This window comes from Seriola lalandi, unplaced genomic scaffold (assembly GCF_002814215.2).
Source record: "Seriola lalandi dorsalis isolate HSWRI2012SDOR001 ecotype SW California unplaced genomic scaffold, Sedor1 jcf7180002054958, whole genome shotgun sequence".
NCBI classification, from domain to species: Eukaryota; Metazoa; Chordata; class Actinopteri; order Carangiformes; family Carangidae; genus Seriola; species Seriola lalandi.
In genome coordinates this window covers 699,035-721,250 of record NW_019525509.1, presented here as the reverse complement: position 1 = coordinate 721,250, position 22,216 = coordinate 699,035, and the positions used below count along the sequence as shown (strand labels likewise).

The 22,216-nt window shown below is 39.2% G+C and overlaps 2 protein-coding genes across 6 annotated transcripts in view; both read left to right on the top strand.

The window, feature by feature from the left end:
• The first annotated feature begins 1,058 nt into the window (after nucleotides 1-1,058).
• adap2 (ArfGAP with dual PH domains 2) lies at nucleotides 1,059-6,811 on the top strand. Of its 2 annotated transcripts, none has more exons than XM_023395165.2 (11): nucleotides 1,059-1,294; nucleotides 2,283-2,407; nucleotides 2,537-2,628; nucleotides 2,775-2,863; nucleotides 3,128-3,240; nucleotides 3,573-3,722; nucleotides 3,835-3,918; nucleotides 4,151-4,213; nucleotides 4,554-4,631; nucleotides 4,749-4,977; nucleotides 6,293-6,811. In XM_023395165.2, exons 1-11 carry the CDS (start codon nucleotides 1,207-1,209, stop codon nucleotides 6,319-6,321), a joined length of 1,140 nt encoding a protein of 379 aa, XP_023250933.1. In that variant the 5' UTR covers nucleotides 1,059-1,206; the 3' UTR covers nucleotides 6,322-6,811. The 2 variants fall into 2 exon arrangements, with proteins under 2 accessions (XP_023250933.1, XP_023250932.1); XM_023395164.2 differs by having other exon boundaries at nucleotides 3,107-3,240.
• Nucleotides 6,812-7,339: 528 nt separating this feature from the next.
• rhot1a (ras homolog family member T1a) overlaps nucleotides 7,340-22,216 on the top strand; it is a 17,768-nt gene continuing 2,891 nt past the window's right edge. The window contains exons 1-20 of one of the 4 annotated variants that reach the window (XM_087170692.1): nucleotides 7,340-7,719; nucleotides 9,779-9,837; nucleotides 10,052-10,133; nucleotides 10,301-10,344; nucleotides 10,448-10,501; nucleotides 10,653-10,705; nucleotides 11,491-11,599; nucleotides 12,758-12,859; nucleotides 13,660-13,758; nucleotides 13,995-14,103; nucleotides 14,263-14,383; nucleotides 15,162-15,246; nucleotides 15,476-15,621; nucleotides 15,784-15,884; nucleotides 16,150-16,280; nucleotides 16,625-16,708; nucleotides 16,871-16,993; nucleotides 17,096-17,298; nucleotides 18,832-18,954; nucleotides 20,295-20,493. In XM_087170692.1, coding sequence (XP_087026818.1) covers nucleotides 7,683-7,719; nucleotides 9,779-9,837; nucleotides 10,052-10,133; nucleotides 10,301-10,344; nucleotides 10,448-10,501; nucleotides 10,653-10,705; nucleotides 11,491-11,599; nucleotides 12,758-12,859; nucleotides 13,660-13,758; nucleotides 13,995-14,103; nucleotides 14,263-14,383; nucleotides 15,162-15,246; nucleotides 15,476-15,621; nucleotides 15,784-15,884; nucleotides 16,150-16,280; nucleotides 16,625-16,708; nucleotides 16,871-16,993; nucleotides 17,096-17,298; nucleotides 18,832-18,954; nucleotides 20,295-20,451 — 2,022 coding nt within the window. In that variant the 5' untranslated portion in view covers nucleotides 7,340-7,682 and the 3' untranslated portion in view covers nucleotides 20,452-20,493. Of the gene's footprint in view, nucleotides 7,720-9,778; nucleotides 9,838-10,051; nucleotides 10,134-10,300; nucleotides 10,345-10,447; nucleotides 10,502-10,652; nucleotides 10,706-11,490; nucleotides 11,600-12,757; nucleotides 12,860-13,659; nucleotides 13,759-13,994; nucleotides 14,104-14,262; nucleotides 14,384-15,161; nucleotides 15,247-15,475; nucleotides 15,622-15,783; nucleotides 15,885-16,149; nucleotides 16,281-16,624; nucleotides 16,709-16,870; nucleotides 16,994-17,095; nucleotides 17,299-18,831; nucleotides 18,955-20,294; nucleotides 20,494-22,216 lie in introns of those variants that run through there. The other 3 variants (XM_023395129.2, XM_023395131.2, XM_023395132.2) reach the window with 3 other exon arrangements.

The following is a 22,216-nucleotide window of genomic DNA, read 5'->3' as shown; positions in this document are numbered from 1 at the left end:
ATGTTTAAATTGTTTGTATTGCACTGTACCAATCACCCTGTCATTTCATTCTGTTTTTCCTATTTTGTATTTCCTGTCTTTGTGTTTTTCCTTCCCCTCTATAGGTGTTGTTCATACACATGTTTTTGGCTGCCCCTCTTTCTCTTCCTCTTGCATGTGCTCACCCTCTGCTAATCTGCCTGCTGTTTATGTTGCATGGCTCACCTGTTCTCCACCTCTCTCTGGGTAACCAATGGCATGCTTCAGTCCTCAGTAAAATATTGCCATCTACTGGCAGCTGGGAATAGTGTTTTTCATCAGTCCATCTCTACAGTAAAGAGAGCTTGGTGTTTTTAATAAGATTGGGGAGGTTTATTGAACCTAAAGGTAGGGTTTGAATAGCTGTTTTTGGTGTTGGATGGGGCAGTGCTGTGCCATATGTTTGATGATTTTGTCTGAAAAAAATGTTTTAACCCCAAAGGGTCTGAAGGCAGAGCTACATACTGTAGTGTACTAACCCCCTCTGTTGATGCCCTTTTAATCTGACACTATTAATAGCATGGCACTAAACAGGCCACCCCTGGCAGTGCAATGGGCCGACACACCACATTGAATGCCCAAAGGGTTTTCTTAAAAGTGGGTTGGTTGTCTGGGATTATGTTATTTTAATTCAACATGGTATGAGTCCAGTTGGCATTGTAATCAAGTCATCATGCAGAGTGTGCAATCCTGATATAAAGAACAATAGTACGAAATCTCCAGAAAAATTTCAGAAATTAACTGAACAGGAAGTGCAAGTCCATGTTGACTTGTATTGGTTTGCACTTAAATAAATTGAATACATGGCAGCTGCCAAGCAATGTCTGCAAAATATGCAAAAGAGAAAGCTGGAAAAAACCTGGTAAACAGAACAGAGTGGAGACGTACTATATTTCTTAAGAAACTTGTTCTCGAAGATGAATAAAATGATTTCTCTTTAAATTGCTTTTACCCGGTGACAAAGAGATCCACAACATTTATAGTCTGTCTGCCATGTGGTGTGTGCAGGTTGGATACTGTCTCTTATACACATCTTGTAACATCCAACATTGTAACATCTGTCGCAAGTTTCACTTTAAGACTTTGTTCCGTTGTTTTTCGCCGCGTGTAAAAGTATGTGCCCGCCATGTTTAGTTTCGACAGCGAGATTTATCATCGTATGAGAAGGGACCCTGACTTTGTGCCGAAATGTCAAACTGTGAGCGAAACAAAAAGATTTTACTGGAACTGGTGAAGCGGCCGGGAAACAGACGGTGCGCTGACTGCCGCGCGCCAGGTAAGTTACGTGTCTGTCAGATTATGAGACACCAGCATTCATAGGTTACAATTGTTTGATTGTTAAGCTTCATGACTTTTACATAAATTTTATCTGTGGTTCCTACATTAAAGGTTATTATTGGACACAGGACTGTAAAGATAACTCGGGTGATAGACTCAGGTTTAATGATGGACTACAATTTAATAGCGTTAGGATTTATTGTATTATCCACCTCAGTGGAAAACTGTTTTTGGCTTCTCCCAAAGTAGCCTACAATAAAAATACATTACGCACAACGCAACACTTTACACTTCATTAAAAACATCCAACATACATATAGTGCGAATGAATAGGTAGCAGCAGACAGGATTTATAAAAACCAGAGCGCAAATCTCAACTGTTCCCTGGTGCAGTCATGTATTCAATGCCTGTATGGCACAGGTCATTCTTGTATAGCTTGTCATTTATGTAGCGAATCACTCCAGTGGTGGAAGAAATAACCCTTACTTTCTGTAGGTAAAAGTCCTGCATTAAAATACCATTACAAGTACAGAAGAATTATCAACTAAATGTGTTCAGAGTATCAAAAGTAAAAAATACTCCTGAAGAAACTGGCCCCTATAACTTCAGTATTATTATAAATACAGTATATATATGTCATTAGTAGAGTAATAGTGTTGGAACAATGTGTTGTAGCTGGTTGTGATGGAGCTCTGACTGGTTCTCAGATGATTCATGGTGTAGGAGTGAAGTAAAACAAAGTTATGGTACTCTATTCCTATTTTTTTGACTTTTTGAAGTATTGTACAATTTTATCTCTTTGGCACGCAAACAAAACTTTAAATGAAACCATTGCAGAGCTTTAGAGAAGGAAATGAATCTTAAAACAACTGCGACAATGGAAACATGACAAGAGGCCAACCACACACTGCTTGTCTCTCACAAACCAAAAAGATTGGGACTGTGTAATTAAGCAGTATCATCCCTCCTCCTTTGCACACCTCAGATCCAGACTGGGCATGCTACAAGCTGGGTGTGTTTGTGTGTCTGAACTGCTCTGGCATCCATCGCAGCCTGTCCAGCCGGGTCAAATCCATAAAGCTGGACTTCTGGGAGGATGAGCTGGTGGAGGTACGGGCTGCTTACCATGTTCCCACCTCTGTTATTATTGCTACGGCAAAAACACATAAGTTCTTCAGGTGAAAGGACGACTTGGCGGTGTGTAATCTTTTCTGTGTGTCTTCTTGGGACTCTGTGAAGTTCATGGAATCCGAAGGCAACACCAATGCTCAGGCTTCGTATGAAAAAGCTGTTCCACCGTACTACTATCAGCCCCAACAAAATGACCATCTGTAAGTACTTCTCCAGGATGTTGACACTGATTGTGGAAGTGGAATATGGATGAATTTCTTATGCCAGATTGAAGCTTAATGAATCGTTTCGTGACAGCTTATGTTTTGCCTGTCTAAGAATATTTTGTTTCGCCCTTGAAACCCAGAGTCCTGAGAGAGCAGTGGATCCGGGCTAAATACGAAAGGATGGAATTCACAGGAGAAACCAAGTATCCACCACTTTCATATACCACAGGTGAAATTTTAACTGTTTTTTAAAGCGCACGTCTACTGCAGGACATAAATCTTTATTAGTCTGTTGGTGTAAAACAAATACAAACAAGATGGTTCCTCAAACACATTCAGAACTGTGGAAAAAAAAGTCTGTTCTTTGTACAATGAAAGAGTCAATCTTTGCAAAAACCGTTGTGCTTTGTAACCAAAATAACTTCATTTCTGAGTGAGATCTGCGTTCACTGAAGCACCTGTGACTCTGTAGATTTTGTTGGATTGATACCAGGTTTCTATGAGGGAATGCTGTGGAAGAAAGGAAAAGAGAACACGCAGTTTCTGAAGAGGAAGTTTGTGCTGTCAGAGAGAGAATTTACCCTAACTTACTTCAACAAGGAAAATGTGAGTTCCCCGCAGTGCCGTCACAGTTGAACTACACTGTATGTCCTCTTGAAACAATTAAATTCCTTATTACTACAAGATGTGGAGTTAAAATTAATATTATATTCGTGTGATATAAAGGCATGTGCACTGATTTGTTTTGATCTCTTCCCTCTGTAATTAGTTTAGACAAAAAAAAAAACAAACAAACAAAAAACACACCAAGTTTCATGGCAATCTATCCAACAGTTCTTGAGATAGATGTTGACACATGAAACACATGCTGCTAGCATGGCTAAGAATAAAGGAACAAAGAGCAGCATGCTAATTCTATGTTTATGTTTGTGATCTAGGAGTCCAAAGGCCCTAAAGCTGTAATCCCCATCAAGGACCTGAACGCCACCTTTCAGCCAGAGAAGATTGGTCATCCTCATGGGCTGCAGATCACCTACCAAGACGACAATCACACCAGGAACCTCTATGTTTATCACGAGAGTCCTGAGGTGGGACGGCATCCAAAGTATAAATAGCAGTAACCCAGCAGGTTTTTATAGTGATTGTCATACGGTAGCTTGTGGGCTGTGGAGAAGCTCAGGGTCTCTTCTTCTGCTCTAGGAAATAGTCACGTGGTACAACGCCATTCGTGCGGCTCGCTATGCATACCTGAAGACAGCGTACCCGACTGGAAGCGATGAAGAGGTAAGCATCAAACTGAAATGAGAAAATGTTTGGTCATAGTCATCTTTCCTTGGATGTTGATGCTCTCTAAATACACACTAAGTAGTTGAAAAAAATAGCAGTTTATTCATAGTTAATGCATTGAACTTTTTACTTTCAGCAGGTCCAACAGCAATAAGAGCAGAAACTTGCCTCCTTTCGCTTTTATGTTTATAAGCTTTACACACGTTTTACCTTTACATCTCTTTGCCAGCTGATACCAAAGATAACAAGAAAATACCTCAAAGAGGGCTACATGGAAAAGACAGGGCCATTGGTAAGTTGTCAAAAAACACACATCCAGTTACATATAACTTATTTGTACATTTATTTATTTGTTATTGATTCATTACATTTATCTGTCGGCACCCAACTGCTACTTTGACTTATGCATGCATAGAGCTAGGCGCTGAGTTCACCAAAAGACTTATTTATGGCAGCAGTATGCCTGAACAGTACATTTGAATGTGTGTTTCTGTTCCTCTTAACACACACACGCACACATTTGAATGACATTCTTTACAAGAAAGATAAAGGAATTGGGGAAATGGAGCTTGAGCAGAAAATGTTTAAATATATACTGTAATTTTATTTACATTAAATGTGGTTTTTAACAGCAAAAGGAGAGTTTCAAAAAGAGATGGTTTATTTTGGATTCTCAAAACAGGAAGTTGCTCTACTTCAAAGGCCAGCTGGTAAGGACGAATCCTCCTCTCATTCTAACCCATGCCGTGCATTGCTGCTGTAATGATGTTTCTCAAGCGCCACCGTTATGTTTGACTGTTTATGTGTTCCCATCATTATGAATGTAGGATGCCGAAGAGTTAGGAGTCATTTTCATAGGCACAGAGAGCAACGGTTACTCTGTGAAGGAGTGCGTCCCAAAGCACGCTCGGGGAAACAAGTGGAAGTGTGGTGTTATGGTGGAGACGCCCGAGCGACAGTTTGTCTTCACGTGCGAGCAGGAGAGGGAGCAGAGAGAGTGGCTGGATGCCCTCAGACAGGTCCTGTCCAGACCCATGGCACCACAGGATTATACCAGTAAGTACGGCTAGAAAATACTGCAAACGTGAACAATATACAGTGCACAGATACGCAAGTGGTTTTCATATTCACACCAGCACAAACACACGTAGCGATTCCTGTCATGTGATGCCTTGAATCTCAGAAATGTAACCTTTTGAAAAGCTTTGATTTCATACATTTTTGGATCTGTCCAGTTGGCATTAAACCCCTTTGTGTTCCCAGTTGAACATGTCTCAACTTTAGCCATGTCAAACACAATAACAGTATTAAACAGCTCAGCATAAACTGAACTATCTTCATTCAGTATTTTGTAAAGTAAATTAAACAAACAGAATAATGTAATCCTCCTGACAGATTCTAGGTTTTGCTCTTCCTTTAACTGATGGTGTCTGTGCCTCGCGCCTGAAGAGAAATACAGCTTCCTGTGTGATTATAGTCTTTCACTTGACAGGATTCACAAGATGACAGTTTTATATTTATGGTTCCTATTTAGCATGGTGCATGAATATAAAACTGATTTTGGTGCTAGTTGAAAAGTAAAGGGTTCACCAAAGTTATAACAATTCATCCTGAGGGGGACATGAATGTCTGTTCCAAAATTCATGGTAATCCATCCAATAGGTGTTGAAAGATTTCACATAAAACCACAAAGGTCAAACTCATGGTGGTGATAGAGGAAAAATCAGTGGATCACCAGAGACATTATGATAAACCATCTTGAAAGAATTCTGTACAACTATATGTCATTGGATATATGATAGCATTGAGCTGCTGGGTGCACAAATTGGACAGTCAAGGGAGCATCAAATTCAATCTAATTCATCCTGAAGGGAACATGAATTTCTGGACCAAATCTTCTTCCAGTAAATCCAATAGCTGTCAAGGGATTTCACTAAAAAACAAAAATGTCAACCTGTGCTAGAGAAAAAAACCATGGTAATAACAAAAATTCAGGAGGAACAAAGACTCATCCTCTGGGGACCACAGATTTCTGTTCATAATTTTAGGGCAATCCATCTAGTAGTTGTTGAGATATTTCAGTCTGGCCAAAAGTGGTATACCAGCCGCTAGACCAATACTGCCATTCATAAAGAGGTGGTGCCTGATAAAAAGCATCTACCTGCTACCTGCTCCAGGTTTTACTCTTCAAAGTTAGTCCAGGTAACGCAGTAAACCTGCTGCAGTGGGAACATGCATCTGTACTCTCATATGTGTTCATGCTTGCATTAAACTGTGCACAGCACCACAGGAAGTCGTCATACTTAACCACTCAACCATTGCATTATGTTTATGTACGACCCCACTCTGATCTTCTTGTTTCTCATTCCAGTTGAAGCCAACATAAGGTATAAACGATGAGCTGCAGAGAGGTGTATCCACAGGATGATGGTGAGGAGAACGCAGCGTTTGAAAACACAAGTGACTGAAAGTGGCTAAACTATTGCAGCACAACAGATGAACAGTGACTTACTTGTTCACCATGTTGCTCCCAGTACTGACTTACGGACTCTCATCCTTGTGTGATAGTAAAACATCTGTGGATTAACTTTCATATACTGACTTGAACTGACACAGGATCTGATGCTAAATCACACACTTCAGAAAGTACTATCATTATGTAAAATCACTCTTATGACCAAATATGCACTCCTTTCACTAGATAAACACTGTCATATAGTAACAGAAAAAAAGGCTACAATAACTGCATATTATTATACTATTTTTATGATGTACCTTAATTTTTTATATTTTAAATTTCCTAATGAATAAGCATATAATTTTACATTTGGGAGTGAACAGGTTTTGTGATATTCTACCCAGAAAAATAAATAAATTGTTTTGTAAATAACGTGTGTGGTTTGATTCATAGATTACACTTAAGTTAATAGCATGTTCGTTAAAATTGCTTTCCCAGTTTTTGAATTACAGACTTTTCTCTCACTTCCATTTGTGACATCAGGTTTTTACATGTGCACACTAACAGCTTTTGTACATGTCATTTTTAGCATACATGACTTCAGCAACACTTGGAATTTTATTGAATAATAAATCAGAATTGTGTTACTGTAACATGGTTTTTAACTTTGGTGCTTTCGTGATGAATGAGGGTTTATTATTATTTATGTACATGTTACCAGCTTAGTGACTCTAGGGAAGATTTATTTATGAGTGAATAGTCAATTTTAATTAATTTCTTTTTCTACCAATAGAAAAAAATAGCAATCGCCTGTTCCACCTTCAGTACAGTCGGTGGCGGTAATGCACCTCTAAGCAAGTGTGCAAAGTGTCAATAAACACCAAAGAGGAAGAAGGACCAGATAACGCGTTTTGAAATGTCATGTGAAATTTGACCTGTACTGCTTGCCGTAGTTGCCGGGTACTGGAGGTCGGGCATGCCCATGAAACATCCATTGCGAAATGCTAAGAAGTAAGCGCCAAAAAGAGCGTGATTAACATGAAATTACAGACACATGTGCCGCAGACGACTTTTTAAATTGCATATCTGCCGAGCCGAGAAGTCACAAGTTGAGACGAAAGCGCATAGAAAGCACGAAGCAGCATCCGAAAACTGTCCGTCCGTTTTGTCCTACAAAGGCGCCGGGAGTTTGACAGCGGCAGGACGCGAGTGCGCAGGCCCGACGGTTAGGTAAACTGCTGGAGGGGGACTACATGAAAGAATAAAAACTCTCCCTTTTCTGTAGAGGAAACAAAGCTCCAACATGAGGAAGGACGTGAGGATACTACTTGTAGGAGAACGTAAGTAGCAGCTGTCCTTTATCCCGAGGCGGTTGAATGCTTTATTAGCTGACATGCTAGTGAAAGTGAGTGAGCTAATGCTACTGCTAGCAGACGAAGTGAATGAATCTAACTGTGATAATATTTGAACCGAGAGGCCGAGAAATTCAGCGGGACAGTCTTCGCAAAGTCATTCATAGTAAATAATAATAAATAAAATCTGAGGAGAATAATTATCTGGTGCTTTTCACGTCAAGTGCCCGGTGTTGGTATCCAGTTAAGTATAAATCACATGGTTCATAATAGCTAAACGATATCTCACCAGTGTTTCCATGTGCTGTCATGTCCAAACATTCAGCCTACTGCCTCCCATAACCAGACATAACCTGAGGATGAGGCAGCCACAAACAGTGGTTTTACATATAATGATATGAAAATCCCTGGTGTAACTGGCTAAGTGGTTCTCTTTCAAAAACCAAATGTGATAAGCATTAAGAAGGTCGTATTTACTGCAGGGCTGCTATATTGGACTTGACTAGGCTGTAGAGGAATACCTAATATAACAAAAATCAACAGGAAGAAAAAGTGCAATGGAAAAATATATGATAGCAAATAAAATTTTATTCTGCAGTATAAAATGCAAGTATAATTAGAACTGGGCCTGCAGAAAATTATCATTGTCATCATTGATTAATTTGTTGATTGTTTTCTTCATGAAGGATTTGGTCTTTCAAATGTCAGAAAAAAGTGAAAAGCTGCAATTTCTCACATCACATTTTCTAAAAGCCCAAGGTGATGCCTTCACATTCCTTGTTTTGTTTGATCAGTGATAAAAACCCCAAAGATATATAGATTGCTATCAAATAAGATAAAGAAATGCAGCTAATCCTCTTAATTGAGAAACTGGAACAAGAGAATGTTTCAGATTGTGTTTTAATAATTAACTTAAATGCTTGATCGATTATCAGAATAGTTGCTGATTAAGTTTCCTGTTGATTGATTAATCGTTTCAGATCTAGCTGGCACAGCGATGACTGTATAAAATTATTGGTCATTAGTTTGAGATCATAATATTGACCTTTTTTATTGCTGGAGTGAGAGCAGAATTATGCCAATAAGGCAAACAGTCCAGTCACGTCTAACTGTGTTTAATCTGGTGTATTTGTTCTCTGTAAAGAACATGTGTTGTTAGGACTATTTATATTTCAGTTGTGGCTATGCAGGATGGCCTACATCGCCACATGAGGCGAGTTGATAGGTACTGACTATTCCTGAGAGAGGTGCAGCCAAAATGCTACGTGCCAACTTCAGTGTTGTGAAGTTCAGTAGAGTACAGTTTGTCAGGTGACTTAGCTATCCTGTTAAGACACTGACACTAGTGGCAGTGCAGCCAAGGGCTGCAATTATTATTATGATTTTTTTTCCATATTGATTTAATCTGTTGACTATTTCTTTACGTAATTGTTTGATCTACAAGACGTAAGAATAAGGGCCAGTTCCCTGAGGGAGCTTGTAATAAGATTTACTTATTTAGTGATTGGGGTATATTTTGTTGTGGTGGCACACCATTAGTATCTAGTAAAAATGTAGGGTAATTACTGAAATAGGAACAGCTCACACAGTGCAGGACTCCAATTTTCACTTATTTATTGCGCCGAACAGCCAGTGACATTTCAAGCACCACTGCAGTGTACGAGCTGTTTGTTTGTGTCTTATTGTTTGCTCATTTTCTGGCTTGAATGTGCATGTACATATCGAATTTGTAATTTCTGAAATCAAACAATAGTGTCCTTAGTGTAAAGGCTCTGTATTTTCCAGTGCAACAAAAGAAACTATGGAAAGCTGTTGTAATGCACCTGTTGAAATATTAGGTCAACACTTTGACCAATTTTTGTATGTGTAATTGCACATTCTGTTTCTCCTCCTTGTATTGTGGCTTTGTTTTGTGCTTGAATTTATTGGGTGTATGTTTGAAACCTGGGACTCATGGCTGCTGCTCTTCAGCTACTTTTATCTGTTCCCTGTCACTCAACACAATACACAATAAGATGTTTTTTCTTTGCCCTTTTCCTGTGTGCAGCCAAAGTGGGGAAGACATCACTGATTATGTCTCTGGTCAGTGAAGAGTTTCCCGATGAGGTATGTATCAACAGACCATGGTAGAAACCATCCTGGTAGCTGTGAAGCTTACAAACACATCCTCAATGTATATTTAGGTTGGACAGTTAATATTGTAGATTTGGCTGACTGCTCTTCAGAGATGTCAGAGTAATGAGGGTAAAATGTTGAAAATACAAGACAGAGTCTTGCTAGTTGTCATCTAAAGGATCATTGATTTTCTTCTGTCTTCCAGGTTCCTCTCCGAGCTGAGGAGATCACCATCCCAGCTGACGTCACCCCAGAGAGGGTGCCCACACACATTGTGGACTACTCAGGTAAACCCTACCCCACTACACTACACGCACACACGCACACACACACACCATGGATATCATGACAGATGATTACAGATAATTCCCTTTCCATATTACTAATGATAAATTGATGAAGGCTGGATAACACGTAAAACACTATACTGATGTGCATTTTTGATATCTTTTAGAAGCAGAACAGTCAGACGAGCAGCTGTATCAAGAAATATCCAAGGTTAGTTTGACTTAATTCTTACTCTCATTTGGTCACATAATGTCAATGCTCGCTTTATGTCTTATGTGCATCCCAAGCTAATACTACTCTTTTGTCTTTATAGGCAAATGTTATCTGCATAGTTTATTCAGTCAACAACAAGAAGTCAATTGAAAAGGTGAGCATGGTCGGGGTAATTAATCAAATATGTAACTGTAGTATGTCCAGAATTTGAAACAGGACACTCCATATGCCTGTCATCTTACTTAGTGTTTGTAATGAATGTTTGGCCCAGCTACAGTGTTTGATGTTATGCTTTCCTCGTCTAGGTGACAAGCCACTGGATTCCCCTCATAAATGACAGAACGGACAAAGATAGCAGGTGTGTTCATGCCACTTTAATAGATGTGTGTTTGTGTGTATGTCTTCCCTGCAAGTCGCGTCAGCAATGCTGGTGGCACTACGTCTGCAATCTAATTATCATGTTGAGATGGTATAATGTGCAGCTGCTGATCTGACTTTTAGTTGCTCTTGGAGGTCTGTGGCACATTAGCTGACAGTTTTTGCAATGTTGTTTTTCCAGCCACAAAGACAGATGCAAACTGTAGAGTGGTGATATTATTCTGGGTTGTTGCTTTAAGCCTGTTAAAACAGGGCTGTACATAAAGTTAATACTTAGTTAACTGCATGGCATACTGAATGAAATATAGAATCACTTGTCCTGTTGCTGCCTTTGATAATGATCGTAAACCATATATCAAGGTGATTGAAGCTAATCCACAATATTATGCAAATATAATGGAGTTGGGATGTAACTAACCATTATTGTCATCAGTACTTAAGTAATCAGTTGATTTTCTGGTGTATAAAATGTCAGAAAACAGTGATAAATGCTCATCACATTTTCCCAGAGTCTTTGTTGACGGTATCAAATGTTTTGTTTTGTCCAAAACCTAAAGAGATTCAGTTTGCAGTGATAGAAAACAGATAAAACTGGCAAGTGGACAAGTGGAAGAAGTTGCAATCAGAGGCAGAGGATGATTTTTGGATGAAAAGAAGTGGGCCAAACAATAAATCTAGCATCAAATTAGTTGCATTAATTTTCTATCGATCACATAATTGTTGCAGCTCTTTAATGTAGTAATAAATGGTTTTACTAAATGGCAGGGTACCACTGATCCTTGTGGGGAACAAGTCAGACCTAGTGGAACACAGCAGCATGGAGACCATCCTGCCAATCATGAATCAATACCAGGATATTGAGACCTGTGTAGAGGTAAGAGATCAATGCAAAATATACACACACACACACACACCCATGCAACAATATTTCGGATCCACTGAGGCGGGGCTGTTAAATGTCAGAGTTATGAGGCACTTGAGAGCGATGAAGTAACAAATGAAACATGAAATGCTGATTGAAAATCCAATACTAGCTGTGACTGTCAGGGTGAGGATGGCTGTGTGCAGGACAGATCAGCCCCCAGCTGCCGCTTGGACTGCAGTCCAGCTCCTCACTCCACTTACACTGGCAGAGTCAGTAATAGATTTATATTACTGAACCCTGCGCTCCAAGGCCATGGCCTGCTGACTTGATAGACTGAGTATGTTAAAAGGCATGGCTGTCATTGAAGATGCTGGCCTCTCTCTGCGTTGCTATTCAATTCAAATTTCCCTCTGTCGCATGCATGAGACGGCTCAGTCACGCCCCCTCCTCGGCTGGATTAGTTACAGGGTTAAAAGAAGGACATGAGGAGGACGTGAGGGAAGGCACATACACAGTGAACACAGTTTGGGACAGTAACACAGCAACCGATACCAGTGTGTCAACCTACCTACCTACCAGTGATTCACTGCTGGGTCAGTGTTAAACTATGCCCAGAGGTGGTTGTATGTCCTGCTTCTCTTCTCATTTTGAGTTTATTCTTTATTTTTTTACCCGTGATGAAAGGAATATTAAAATCTTTTATATAAGTAGCAGTAAAAGTAGGGAAAATGTACTTAAAGTATAAAAGTAAAAGTACTCACTCTGCAGCCAAAGTGAGCTCTGTCAGTGACTGTATTTTAATGTTATAATGTTGTAATGTAATGTTGGCTGCAGTAGGGTTATTTTTTTTATTTGTTTAATTTGCTGTATAAAAATGCATTGTGTTTTACATGAGCATAATAGGGTTTTAAATTTTTCATCTGCAAAGTAACGACTAACTACTGCCTCTGAAATGTAGTAGAATAAAAATATAAAGTAACTTAGAATTAAAATACTCAAGTAAATACAGTACAACTTACAGTTGTAACTAAATATTGTAGTTTTATGGGAATTTGTGAAGTAGAATCAAATGGGAAAAAAAATAGTAGAAATCCTGTGAATCAATTTGACATTTCCTGATGATTTTGCTCCAGGTCATTGAAACACACATGTGTCCTGTTTCCTCAGTGCTCTGCCAAAAACCTGAAGAACATCTCTGAGCTGTTTTATTACGCCCAGAAGGCCGTTCTTCACCCGACAGGACCCCTGTACTGCCCAGAGGAGAAGGAGGTGAGCTCTATACAGTAGATGCAGAGACAGCATTTCAACTGGTCATGGGAGGAAAAACATAGATGTTAATAATAACATAAGCTACAGTAAGATTCTTGTGTCCCAGTGAGTCATGAGTGTGTGACAGTGAGCCACCATGTACAATAGACCTTTTTCATGGCAGATATTAGGACAGGTCATAGAAATGCCTGTGTTCCATTTTAAACCAGAGCTTGATACTCAAGCAGCTAAATGCAATTCAGCCATCATTAATTTTTATTATAAACACCTGTCAAAATGTTATGTGGAGAAGGCCTGTTTTGAATTACTCCCAATGCAGTATTATAGGCAGTTTATTAGGAAGTTATAATAGTGTGTGTGTCTGTGTGTGTTTGTGTGTGTAGGGCCCAAATAGGAAACAAATATGGAGTGTAGTTGCCTTAACACAACTCAGTATAAAGATGGGCATGCTCTCTATGTGTCCAACAGTAGCTCAACAAATTTGACACTCAACGCTGCTGCACATGAGGACCTGCAGTCAGTCAAAAGACGGAAGGAAATTGATCATGTGAACATAATAATACGAGTCTACTACTCCACATAACACACAGAAACCACTGGCTTCATGTTACTTGTGTTCCAGTGAGCGAGATATACAGATTTGTACTAAGAGGGTATCAGATTGGCATGTGATTTGTGATGTGTTTTATCAAATTCATCATGAGAGAGAAAACAGAAACTGTAAAGTTGGTCTGCCAAAATTTAAATGTGTTTGCATTATAGAAGTACATGTAAATTAATGCATTTATTCTGTATTACAGCTGAAGCCTTCTTGCATTAAGGCTTTAACTAGAATCTTTAAAGTGTCTGATCTGGACAATGACGGCGTCCTTAATGACACTGAGCTCAACTTCTTCCAGGTAATGTTTTCCACTTTATAGTGTCACTGTGAACACCATATTTGTGATGTCCAAACTTGTGAAGGTGTTCATTAAGCTGTGTAGTATAATCAGTGGGCAAAATGGCTAGACTGGTTTGGGAAGGCAGGTTTAGACATGAGGCAAATCTGAAAAAAAGCCAACAGCCTTCCAATGCCAACTATCAGTGAACCTTCTTTTAGCTCATTGTATCGCTTGTCGTGTGTGTGTATATATAGAAAACGTGTTTCAATACACCACTGGCGCCCCAGGCCTTAGAGGATGTGAAGAATGTGGTCAGGAGGAACATGACAGATGGAGTCAAGGACAACGGACTCACACTCAAAGGTGAGACACTCTGTTTTCTCCTTTACTCCCTCCTCCCTTTTTATTACTTATCCCCTCTCATGTCCATTTCAGTCCATTATTTTATGACGGTGAATATCATTGTCACGTATTTATCAGTTTTTGAATGCTGGCTTTTGTCTCATTGGCTCTTTATTGCAGGCTTCCTGTTTCTGCACACGCTCTTCATACAGCGAGGTCGACACGAGACCACCTGGACTGTGCTGAGGAGGTTTGGTTATGACGATGACCTGGAGCTCACACAGGAATATCTGTTCCCCCTGTAAGTCCCAAGATTATTTTGTGGAATTTATGAATTTTTAAGGTAGAGTGGAGACAGGGAAAAGGTAGTTTCTTTTTGTTAAATCAACACAGTGTCCTGATTGATGATCGTACTGCTTGGATGTTATGAGTGTTAATGAGAAGTTGTTTTTTTTTGGGGTTTTTTTTTTTTGCACAGCATAACAAAACTTTATGCTACCGCTAAGCAACATAATATACAGTAGGTGTCTGATATTGTTTGTATACCAAGAAAGTCAACAAGTGGAGATGTATTCAGGAATTCAGTTTACAGTCATGTACGATAAAGGAAATATTTAAATCCTCACATTTGAGAAGATAAAACCAGAACCAGTTTGTGGCTTGAAAAGGAATAAAACAATTTTTGCAGCTCTTTTATAAAATCCATTCATACCTGCTTGTTCATCAAGACTCCTGGCCAATGAAAATGCACAAATAAATAAAATAGATTGTATTAAAAAAAATGCAATTTGCAAAACTCAATAGGACTTTTTCACAGAAGACATTTTGACATGTAATGGAAGGAAAAACATTTGTAGCTGTATTGGTGTCTTTTTAAAATGACTTCATGTTGATCACAGTTGATAATTGTCATGTCAGTTCTTTTCCTCTACTGAAATAGTGTGCTTATCTTTATGGCCTGAAGTGATTCAAGCACATTGTGTCTCTCTCTGTCACCATTGAAGGCAGCATCAGAAATCTCAGTTAGTGCTTCAAAGCTCTCTGTTAAATCAATGTTTGTGTCCTTCTGTTTATTCCAGGTTAAAGGTCCCCGGAGACTGCACCACAGAGCTTAATCACAACGCTTACCTCTTCCTTCAGAGTGTGTTTGACAAGCATGACAAAGTGAGTGGTCAGACTTCTCATGTTTCCATGTTGTTGAACATACATGTGGATCGTTTTAATTTTTTTAAATGTTTTTGTTTGGTAATGCGATTGTGTTCCAGGTGATTAAACAAATCATGTTATCTTTGAAAATGATTTGGCTCTCTGTGCTTACTCATGCATTTCACTTTTCCAAAGATAATCTATTTAAGATTATGTCTGGGGTTTGTGTGCACTTTGCATGATCCAGGACAGAGATTGTGCGCTGTCGCCAGATGAGGTGAAGGACCTGTTCAAAGTGTTTCCCTACATGCCATGGGGCCCGGATGTCAACAACACGGTTTGCACAAACGATCAAGGCTGGATCACATACCAGGGATACCTCTCGCAGTGGACGTGAGTGTGGAACATATCTATTAATACACGTACACACGTACCTATTTTAGTTTTATACAACCTAAATACTTTCACTGTAGGACAGACTTCGTGCTTTAACATCTTACTCATGTAAATCTAATGCCGCTGGACTTATGATGACTTGTGTGTTTTCTGTGGTAGGTTAACAACATATCTGGATGTACAGCGTAGTTTAGAGTATTTGGGTTACCTGGGCTACTCCATCATCTATGAACAGGAGTCCCAAGCAGCTGCCATTACAGGTGAGAGATTTTAGTTACATTAAACTCTTTGGTGCTGTTTGTCTCACAAAAGCAAGTAATATATATTAATTGACACATTACAGTGAAAATTAAAGTCTCACTGCTCACTACCTGTCTTACTTTCTTTCTTCTTCAGTTATGTTTTCTGTCTTTAAACTGGCTGTTAGCTTTACTTTTTATCAAATGTTTGTTAAAACCGAATGCATGATTAATACTATATGTTTCCATTGTTCATTGTATATTCTTGCCATCCCTGTTTTTTCAGTGACACGCAACAAGCGCATTGATCTGCAGAAGAAACAGACCCAGCGCAGCGTCTTCCGCTGCAACGTCTTGGGGGCGCGAGGCAGTGGGAAGAGCGGCTTCCTCCAAGCTTTCCTAGGCAGGAATCTGCAGGTTCGTTGGAAATCACTGATGAAAGTCATTTTAAACTCCTTTTAAACTTGAAATTTTTAGAGTGGTAACTTCAATCTTCTTTCTAGACATGCCTTATAATATACTCAGCCTCAAGGGGATGGCTTTAACGTGGTCAGCATTTTACAATTATCAAGTAAAATTTTAAAATTGCTCTCATAACAGAATATGCAAATTTAAGGGGATGATGAGTCATTATGTAGTTTGGAAAGTAGATTTTAAGAATATTGCTGGGAAAAGCACACACAGTTGAAGGCACCAGCTCATGAACATGTAAATAGCCCTGATTTGTGTTTGTAATTGACCTTGTTTATTTTCTCCCACAGCGACAGAGGCGGATCAGAGAAGACCACAAGTCCCTTTATGCCATCAGCACAACCTATGTTTATGGTCAGGAGAAGTACCTGCTGGTGAGATCCATTCACTCAGGAATCATCTAATCATCTGTTCTTGGGATTACTGTTACATAATCTTTTTGTGTTACACTTAACTGTGTATTAGTACTCTGCAGAATGTTAATCCGTCCATCTGTCCCTCTCTTTCTGTTCCCTGTATTGTCTGCACACTAAAAGCTTCACGAAGTGATGCCAGATTTTGACTTCCTGTCAGAGGCGGACTTAGCCTGTGACGTGGTCTGCCTGGTGTATGACATCAACAGTCCACGCTCTTTTGAATACTGCGCCAAAGTGTACAAGGTGTGTAGATGACGTATGTTTCAGTGGACAAGAAAAATGTTTATAGGAAGCACTGAAGGTCGGCTTTACACAGTCTAAACACTGAATGTTTGTGTTTGGCAGCAATACTTCATTGACAGCAAGACGCCATGTGTGGTGATTGCTGCCAAGTCGGACCTGCACGAAGTACGGCAGCACTACAGCCTTTCACCGCATGAGTTCTGCCGTAAGCACAAGCTTCACCCACCCCAGCCATTCACATGCAACATGACCGAAACACCCAACAAAGACATCTACACGAGACTCACCACCATGGCCATGTATCCGTGAGTATTAAATATCTCTGTGGCTTCACCCTCTACACCTCTTAGTCCTGCATCCTTATGTACCATGCCTGTCTTTTCCTACATGTGCCTATCCACTCCTCTTTCCTGGATGTACTGTATGTATCAGGACATGCAGTCACATGTTGCCCTTTAAGATCTTTTCTGAAATCAGCTACCCACTGGACTCAGTAGATGAGGACTTTAGTTTCCATACTTCTCTACCTAACACCCAAAACAATTGAAACGCACACTGTATTGCAGATCTTTTATGTCCTCTTGTAAGTTGTACCTGTGTGTATGTGTGTGTGCAATCATGCAAGTCCCTGCCTGAAATTCAGTGAGGTCAATCCTTTGACTTAATTGACCCAGTGAGTGTCTTATCCCCTCAAAGCTCTCTGATCAGATTAGATCTCTGAGTAGATTAATTAGCACTCAATGGGACATGTCCACTAAATGTCATTTTAGCAGGCCAGAAATCCTGTTTAGATTCTCATACAATTGGATCTGCTGCGCTGTAGGGTTTGAGTTTAAGTACTCAACAAGGAGTAAACCAATCTACTTTTGGAGGGTGAGTTCTGGCTCAAACACCAAATGGATGATTCAGAAGTGAGTTGTTTAAGCTATCAGCTGGCAGCACACACCTTCCACCCTCAATTGCTTTTTAAATGTTGAATTTAAATATTGAAACATACTTCATACTTAAGTTATTACAATGACATTGTACTGGGGCATTTCAGTGAAGAGTGTAACACAATAATAAAATATGTGGCTTGGGAACTCATCAGGTAGGCTCAGGATATTTCCTGGACAATTGAAAAAAATTGACAATGTCCTCACTGCTGGATATCTCCAACAGGTTACTGCGGCCTCTAAAAACTTTCGGTGGCACTGGGTCAGGTGTCACTGATTGTTAGATTCTTAGCCTAAAGAAAGCCTGTGGATCAGGTGGCTCAATTTTTAGGCTGTCAGTCTTTCATTTCTGTGACTTCAATGTCTTACCTTGGATTAATCGAAGCGTAAAATTAAGACTAGCCTAAACCTACAGACCAATCTAAAATCTGAAGCTTTTTGTTCATGAACTGGTTTTAGTTTATGCAGTGGGGAATTGGTCACAGAGCGATTGCAGCTGTCAGACAAAAACAGATTTTGAGAGGTTTTGTGTTCCCAGACCTTTCCTCTGCTGTGGTGACTGTTCCCTTCGTTCTTTGTAGTTTTCCTCTCCCTTTATTTCGTTGCGTTTTTCCTCTAAGCTTTAGCCTTTGAAAGTTCATCATAGATGTTGCTAGCTTGTCTAGATGATTTATTGTCTAATCTTTGAATAAAGTACCAGTTGTGGAGGTGGAGGTAAATGGCTGCAGTGCAGGTTTCAGCTCAGAGAAGTAGGTCCTGCTTTCATCTAGTCTAGTGGCTAAACATGGTTGAGGGTTTTATCCAGCCAGCTCTGGCCTCCTCCTCCTCCTATGTTTGTGTTCTGTGGTTCGTGTTGTCTTTGTATGGTGGTGAATACACGCATTTTTGTGTGTCTTTCCGCAGCCACGCCCGCCTCCGCTGCATGTGTGCCTGCAACAGGTGCACCTATTGCCTGTGTCAGAACCTCCTCAAGTTGGAGCTGCTGCGCAATATTAAGGCCCAACTCCGCAGGGTCGTTTTCAACAGGTTCATACTTAGAATAAGCTCTAGTGTTTTAACATACTTATTCCTCCTCTCTGTCTCTCACCCTCCTCCAGGATGGGTCACAGAGGGGCTCCTTTTTCACCCAAGCTCTCTAACACTGGTGATGTTGACAGATCCTCTGCTTTCCTTCAGTGCTCGCCAGTGGTCAGATTTACTCAACATATCCACTGCAGGGAAATGTTTTTTTTTTTAATGTGGTGGTAGAGATACCTTATGCTTGAATATTGTTAGAAATATAGTCTCCCATTTGTGGTGCTGAATTATGCTTCTTTAGGGGGAAATTTTGGAAACTTCTGTTTACCATTGTGTTCCCACACAGATGTCAGGACACAGGGATTAGCTGTGTGCTAAGCTACACCTCAGCAAGGTGGACGCTTGTTGAGAAAGAACATTCTTTCGTTGTAAAGTCACTAATCAAAGCTTTTTTTCTTTTTTTTTTTCTTCTTTCAAACTGACTAGTAGAACATATGAGAACCATTTTTAGAGTTAGATGAAACTCCTAAAAAAATAAAGGGCATGTCAGTCCTAAATTTAAAGCTACTAAGTTTTTGGTCTAAGAGTAATTAGCAAATTGTTTTACTGCTAAAAGCAAGTGCTAAGTCCTGAGAGAAGTTAGAGGCAGCCCAGAGAACTTCCTGAATCACAAACATATGCTCACCATTAGTGAAATGCTGCAGGTAATAAGCTTCATCAGGTCAGCTCACCAACATATCAAAACCATCTAATAACACCAGAAAGTCTGTACAACTCTCCACAACTGTGCCATTGGAAAAATGCAGTTTGCAGTCCAAAGTGTGTTATTGTTTTAGTTTTATTTTTTTGTGTATTTTTGGATAATTTTTCCAATCCCATGCAATCTGCCATACTTTTAATCCAGACATCAGTATTTGGCTTATTGCTTTTTCTACTTCAGAGCAATACGTATCTTTGCTTGCAATATACATGTATCATTAAATATGTACTCTTTTGCTCACAAAATAAGATCCAGTGAGTATGCATGGAATAAATATATAGGAATAAAAATATTTTTTGTTCAAAAATCTTGTAAGAGTTTTTGGATCATATAAATAACCTCTTCCCAAAACTATGTACTAAATTAAATTGTAATATAATTTGACCCTTTGTCTCTACATTAGTTAATGTTTTATTTCCCATTCACTGCCACAGACCAGTCACTTGTCAATCAATCACTGTAGACAACAAGTATGTTCATTGACTGTTGATTATTTGGCCTCAGATTTACATGTTGCTTCACATCCAAATCAAAACTGAAGCGACCTCAAACCCATTAGTCATGTTAGGTATCTTGGTCTCTGCTCCAGCTCCAGCCAGCCCACCCGCTCTCTGTACAGTGTCACACAACGAAGTATGACCATGCTGTGCCAGCTAACACACAGGCTACTTGCCAGGGAGGTAACAGTGTGTCAGAAACCGTGTGGAAAATGCATGAAATTATTTGCTTGTGCAGTGTTAATTTAACTCCTAATATTAAGCCATAAAACACACAAATGTAGAATTAAATTGAGAGAGATCTGAATTGGAAAAATTTCCATTTTATTAAAAAGTTTAAATTGATCCGGGTAAGATCTGGGTATATTTGATATTTGAGTAATTTGTTATTTTATATAATTCCATAATGCTATAATACTTTTAATAATACTTTTAAAATAGATATATATAAAAATAAATAAATAAATAAAATTGAAAAAAGCTGTAATGTGTGATAAAAATTGTTCATGGATTCCAGGTGTGGAAGTTCACAATTACATGTTAAATCACACATGACCATTTTTTAGAGTGACTTTTGCTCCTACTTGTCCTGCAGTGGATATGCAAACAGTAAATTTTGACTAACAAGCATATTATTTGCATAGAAAATGAGAGAAACACATCCACTCTCTTTGGTTTGTGTTTCATTCAAACTGAAAACCTCATTGAAATCTGCATGTCTGCATGTTTCATATCTGATTTAAGTATTAAAATTCTCTTGTCTATTAATTTCTCTGCGACACCAGCCTTCATTAATTATAAAACAGTGCTTGATTGATTATCTATGATGTTTTCAGTCTCACTTTGTCTTCATTTCAATTCTTAACACTGAAGTCTATACCTACAGGAGACACTTTATTTTGAAAAGCACAGGTGTTACTTTAATTGTGCATACCCCAAATTAAAAACCCCTTTTCATTGGTTCTCCTGTGGGTTAAGATTTCATTAATTTAATGTTGTGATGATGTTTAAAATCAAAATGTGTTTCTTTGATGTTTAAATTGTTTGTATTGCACTGTACCAATCACCCTGTCATTTCATTCTGTTTTTCCTATTTTGTATTTCCTGTCTTTGTGTTTTTCCTTCCCCTCTATAGGTGTTGTTCATACACATGTTTTTGGCTGCCCCTCTTTCTCTTCCTCTTGCATGTGCTCACCCTCTGCTAATCTGCCTGCTGTTTATGTTGCATGGCTCACCTGTTCTCCACCTCTCTCTGGGTAACCAATGGCATGCTTCAGTCCTCAGTAAAATATTGCCATCTACTGGCAGCTGGGAATAGTGTTTTTCATCAGTCCATCTCTACAGTAAAGAGAGCTTGGTGTTTTTAATAAGATTGGGGAGGTTTATTGAACCTAAAGGTAGGGTTTGAATAGCTGTTTTTGGTGTTGGATGGGGCAGTGCTGTGCCATATGTTTGATGATTTTGTCTGAAAAAAATGTTTTAACCCCAAAGGGTCTGAAGGCAGAGCTACATACTGTAGTGTACTAACCCCCTCTGTTGATGCCCTTTTAATCTGACACTATTAATAGCATGGCACTAAACAGGCCACCCCTGGCAGTGCAATGGGCCGACACACCACATTGAATGCCCAAAGGGTTTTCTTAAAAGTGGGTTGGTTGTCTGGGATTATGTTATTTTAATTCAACATGGTATGAGTCCAGTTGGCATTGTAATCAAGTCATCATGCAGAGTGTGCAATCCTGATATAAAGAACAATAGTACGAAATCTCCAGAAAAATTTCAGAAATTAACTGAACAGGAAGTGCAAGTCCATGTTGACTTGTATTGGTTTGCACTTAAATAAATTGAATACATGGCAGCTGCCAAGCAATGTCTGCAAAATATGCAAAAGAGAAAGCTGGAAAAAACCTGGTAAACAGAACAGAGTGGAGACGTACTATATTTCTTAAGAAACTTGTTCTCGAAGATGAATAAAATGATTTCTCTTTAAATTGCTTTTACCCGGTGACAAAGA